General features: G+C 46.8%; 1 protein-coding gene across 1 annotated transcript; it reads right to left on the bottom strand.

Moving 5' to 3' along the window:
• Positions 1-309: 309 nt before the first annotated feature.
• On the bottom strand, positions 310-4,041 carry LOC306792340 (volume-regulated anion channel subunit LRRC8A-like; the record flags this gene model as incomplete). Its single annotated transcript, XM_079289412.1, has 2 exons — positions 310-585; positions 1,954-4,041. The coding sequence occupies 2 exons, from the start codon at positions 4,039-4,041 to the stop codon at positions 310-312; spliced, it is 2,364 nt and encodes a 787-aa protein (XP_079145538.1).
• Between the last annotated feature and the right edge of the window lie 1,266 nt (positions 4,042-5,307).

Below are 5,307 nucleotides of genomic sequence, written 5' to 3'. Positions count from 1 at the left end.
CTCTGCATATGGCTCATACAGAAGCATGCATATTTCATGAGGCTTAAAACAGGAATTGCATCTCGCCTGTTTTATTAGCATTTTAATCCCTTTGCAGAATTAACGTTTGTGCCTCAGTCTGAAGAGCGCATAGTTTCAATATAGAGACTTCACACGCTTCATCCGCTGCTTTTTAAATATATCTCCTTGTCATTTTGAGAGGTCAAAGCTAAATTACATTGAAAAACAAAAACATCACGTGACACTTGAATGCACAGGTGTTTTTATCTCATGTATATGTCATCTAAATAGTGCTCTGTGGTATACCAGTCATTTAACGTCCTTGTCGGCCCTCCACAGCTGCTCTTTGACTTCTGGCGGCAGCGTGTTGAACAGGTCCTCCTCCACCACCAGACTGCTCCTCTTCAACAGACGACACTCGCCGAGCTCCACCGTGAGACACTCGAGGCGGTTCCCCCTCAGCTCCAGCTGGGTCAAGCCGGTGAGTTCCCCGAAGCGCGACGGCAGCGTCTGCAGGCAGTTGTTTCCCAGATTCAGAGTGCGCAGCTTCTTGCACTCGAAGAGCTCCGGGGGCAAAGTCTCGATCTTAAGTGGAGAGAGACAGAATAAAGAAGGGTGGAAGTTAACGATGAACAGAAAGAAAGACGAGAGACAGAATAAAGAAGGGTGGAAGTTAACGGTGAACAGAAAGAAAGACGAGAGACAGAATAATGAAGGGTGGCAGTTAACGGTGAACAGAAAGAAAGACGAGAGACAGAATAATGAAGGGTGGAAGTTAACGGTGAACAGAAAGAAAGACGAGAGACAGAATAATGAAGGGTGGAAGTTAACGGTGAACAGAAAGGTTGTTTTTTTCATCCATATGCATTGTCAGGCAACAAAACAAAACAAGATGTGGACACTCAACGCTTCACAGCCAGACTTTAGGTGGGAAGCCTCAAAACTAAATTTAGATTCCGGAAAACGAAAACGCAGAAAAAATGGTTTGACAAGGCTTCAAACGAATAATCTAAAATGTCCCTTGAAGCCTTTGTGTACTTATGTCCCATGGACAGACGTTTATACATTTATAACTCCTTGTTTGTCTCAAAACTAAATGTTTAATCTCTATTCATTGATGTCCAAAATAGTCACAATATTACATAACTCATTTGAATTGATAATGTCGGATTTAGGCACGAGAAGGCTCAGAGACCACCAGCGGGGTCCCATTTAATGAAGCTATTTCTGGCGGCATACAAACCCGCTGGAACCGGTTATCAGTGTAAAACCACACAGGCGAACACAGTAAAACGGCAGTAATAGTAGCCTTTACTGAAAACACATCAGCCGGGGTGAAAAACAGCGGTTTCAGGAGTTTCTCACAGTGAGCAGAATGAAACTGCTACATCGGGAATCAAATAAACGTTTTGTAAAGACTGAAATGCTCCTGAATCCAAACTGACTAACCTAGCCATGACAGTAATGGCAAGATCTGGTACACCCCTCAAAACATTTAGGTTCATTATCTTTGCGGCAGACATAAAGAACATCCTAAATAAAGCCCGTTTGTGAGGATTTACTTGAAAAGCAATCGTTAGCTTCTGAGGAAGTCAACGGGTCAAACAGTAGCTCCATCAGAGAGAAACTAGATTCGGGGGACAGGAGTTCGCCATGCTCAAAGAATCATGTGGTCCCACGTGACGTTAAGTTAAATAATATGTGTTGTACAATAAATATGTCCAAGCTGACTGAAAGAATAAAAGAAGATTAAAGCCTCAGTCATGTGGCTACAGTTAAAGCCAAAGATCCCAGTAGTCAAAAGCGTTGACCTTTGTAAATCCCTTATCTGGCCTTTGAGCGAATGTTATTCACACATGACTGTAGAATATATTGGCGGAGATGGATGACCTCTCTAAGAACAAAGGAAATGAGAATGAGGGTTCAGATTTAATGGATTTGTTTTCCTCTCACCCGGTTTGCCGTCACAGCAAAGTACTGCAGGTTCTGGAGGAAGCCCACGTCGGCGTGGATGCTGGTCAGGTTGTTGTGACTCAGGTCCAAGAAGCGCAGCTTGCGGCAGAAGAACAGCTGACTGGGCATTCTCTCTATCTTGTTGCAGTTCAGATACAGCCTCTCCATGTTGGTGAGCATTCCGATCTGCATGGGGATGTAGGCGATCTGGTTGTACCACAGCTTCAGGCACACGAGCCGGTGCAGGTGATGGAAGCTGATGATCTCCTTGATCGTCTTCAGGTTGTTGTCCTTCAGGTCGATCTCCTCCAGGTTGTACAAACTGTAGATGGAGTGCGGAATGCGTTCGAGGTCGCAGCGAACGAGCTCGAGCTCCGTCAGGTTGACCATCTTCTTCAGGCTGTTGAGCACCATCAGCTTGGTGCCCTCGTTGTTGATGGAGAGCTTCTGGAGGTGCACACCCACATCCGTCACCACCTGTGGCAACTTGGTCAGGTTGCTTTTCAGACGGAGCACCTTGAGCCTCTTGAGCTCCCGGAGCCCGTCGATGACGATGTAGCGGTTATTCTCGGCGCTCAGGTTCCCGGTCAGGTGCAGCTCGCTGAGGTTCTTCAGGCTGTAGATCCACAGCGGGATCTTCTTGATGTCCGTGAACTTGACGTGGAGAGACTTCAGGTTCTCTCTCAGGAAAGCGAGAGCTGGCGCCTCAATTTTAGCCGGCGTGTGGTAGAGCCACATCTCCCTCAGGATGGTCACGTCGGGGATGAGCTCCAGCTTGAGCACTTCCAGCTCGACCAGGTCAAACACCGTGTCCGGGATCCCGCTGAGCAAGAACAGATGCAGCTCCAGCTTTTCCTGCGAGTTCTTGGTGATGCGCTGCCTCAGCTTCCCCAGCGTCCACTCGTTGTTCAGGTTCAGCTGCCGCAGCTTGTTGTCGCTCACCTCGGACAGGAACACAGCGAAGCGCTTGGAGTACAGAGGGTCGTACTGATCGATCATGTGGAGCATGAAGGCAAAGTCGTTCTTCAGGTCGGGGATGTCGCTGTAGCTGCTTTCCTCATGGATCGATTCGAAGGAGTATCGTTTGAGGGAATGGCTGACCATCCAACAAAGAGTGTACATGCAGATGAGACCGTAAACCACCACCAGGCTGATGTAGAAACACGCCAAAATCTTGAAAAGAGTTGCTAACGGGTGAGCACAATAGAACGTGCTGTACCCTGTAAGTTTCTGAATGTTCACCGTGCACACCACACTGAACCTGATGTAGCGTACATAGTAGGCTGTGTAGCTGATTATCAGTATGAAATTGATTACTTTGATGATGGTCTGACATATGTAAAGACGGTACACGATGTCACCCTCCTCTACGTGGATCCTGAACTTCTTCACCTTCTCAAAAAGAGCCTTGGCCTGCTCCCCTTCCTTTTTATCCAAAACCCCAGTTTCTGAGCGATCGATTATTCCTTGTTCAATCCTGGACTTTGTTCGCTGGAGCATGGGCACGCTAGCCTCAACGTCCTCGCTCACACACGAGGCCTTCTTGTCTGTCGAGCCGTTCATCTTCCCCAAAGGCTTGGGGTCGCTCTCCTCCACCACCGTCTCAGACAAAGCCCTGGTTGTCCACGGGGAGTCAAAGCACTTGAGGAGGATGGAGACAAAGTGCTCCAGTTTAGAGCTTGTGCGGGGGAACTTGAACCAGAAGTTACTGCAGGCCAAGAAGATAAGGGTGTGGAGTAGCACCAGATAGGGGAAATATTTGGCAAACCAGTGCAGTTTGTTCTCGTAGCAGACGGCGTCGACATAGTTGTACCGGTGATGGTCGAGGTCGTACTGAATCCCCTTGGGTTCCGGCGCGTCGGCGCCGCTCACATTCGGGACCGGCATGGTCTCGCAGGACCTGTTGACCACCCACTTGCAAGGCAGGCAGATCATCTTGTCCTGCGTGACCTGCAGCGTGCCGCCGAACACCGCGATCATCAGCCTGACGATGGAGATGTAGTCGGTGAAAACGTCCCACCATGGCTTCAGGATGCGGTACGCTGGCTGCTTGTCAGCAAAGTACCGGAGCTCTGTGATGGGAATCATGATGGTTTATCTGACAAGACAGAAAACAGGGAATTAGTGGGGGACATATCAAGTTTAAATCATAATACAATGTTTCGGAAACCTGAATGTATTGGGGGGGGGGGGGGGGGGGGGTAAATGTTAGCATATCAAAATGTCACTCAACAATGATACAACCTGCTATGTGGCTCTACAAATGTGAATATTTTATTTGCTAATAAACTGAATATCTTTAGGTTTTTCGACTGTTGGTCACATGAAACCAGCAATTTAAAGATGTACGTTTAGTCCCGCAACTTGAGATGCTACTAATGATTATTTATACGAAATGAGATAAACAGCAAATCGTCACATTTGAGAAGCTGAAACTGGCAAAAGATTGAAGTTTTTGCTTGAAAAATGATGATGCTGAAACTATTAATGGATTATCAAAATAGTAGCGGATTACTTTTGTGATGTTGGACTTATTGAAAGCAAACACCCTTGTGTATCCCCAAGCTTCTTTATGTATAAAGCAACGGACTACATTTCCTAAAAGATCTAAACAAATTAAAGTGTGTAGTACAGCGTAGCTACCGCTAAACAAATGAACAACATGTTAAGAAGAGGAAAGACATCCCCCTTCTGCTCGCTGCAGTGAAATAAAGAATCAGGCAAATTAATAAATCCGACACACAAGTAGGGACTCAACTCCAAAACAGTTATCATCATCACACATGGAGTCCATTCAGCGAGTTTAAGGCCAAGTGTGGAGGACACCAGACATGTAGCACACAAAGAGCGGCAGTCATCGTATCTGCTGAGGAGTCTAATGTGCACCGGGGTTATCCTGGGTGGGCGCGCTGCATGTAGCGAGATCACACTGCGGTTCACAGACTGCAGAGCCAGCTGGATGTAAAAAGCACTGCAGAGCCTGAGACAGCATGCATGTTCACACATATTTCATAATATACATCTCCTGATGTGCAGCAATGTGTCTGCACAAACATGTTCACGGCACGATGGATATGGAGCAGTGTCTTCTTTAAAGGACGACGGTTTGGAATTTAATCTTTAAGAAGTCGGCATGAAATCACACTTAAACATCTGGTCGGGATACTGAACAACAACTCTCTCAGCAAATAGGAAGTAAAACCAAGCGGGCTGTTGACCACGTAGCAAAGAAACCCCAAAACCAGAAGACTCTCCCGGGCGTCCATTTACACTTAAGCACTGTCAAACCACAGCTACTTACATTACTCACATTAACTCACAGATTAGACAAAGTCACTCCATCCATAATTCATC

The sequence above is a fragment of the Melanostigma gelatinosum genome (genome assembly GCF_949748355.1).
Source record: "Melanostigma gelatinosum genome assembly, chromosome: 18".
Lineage (NCBI taxonomy): Eukaryota > Metazoa > Chordata > Actinopteri > Perciformes > Zoarcidae > Melanostigma > Melanostigma gelatinosum.
This window is presented reverse-complemented; position numbering and strand designations above follow the sequence as displayed.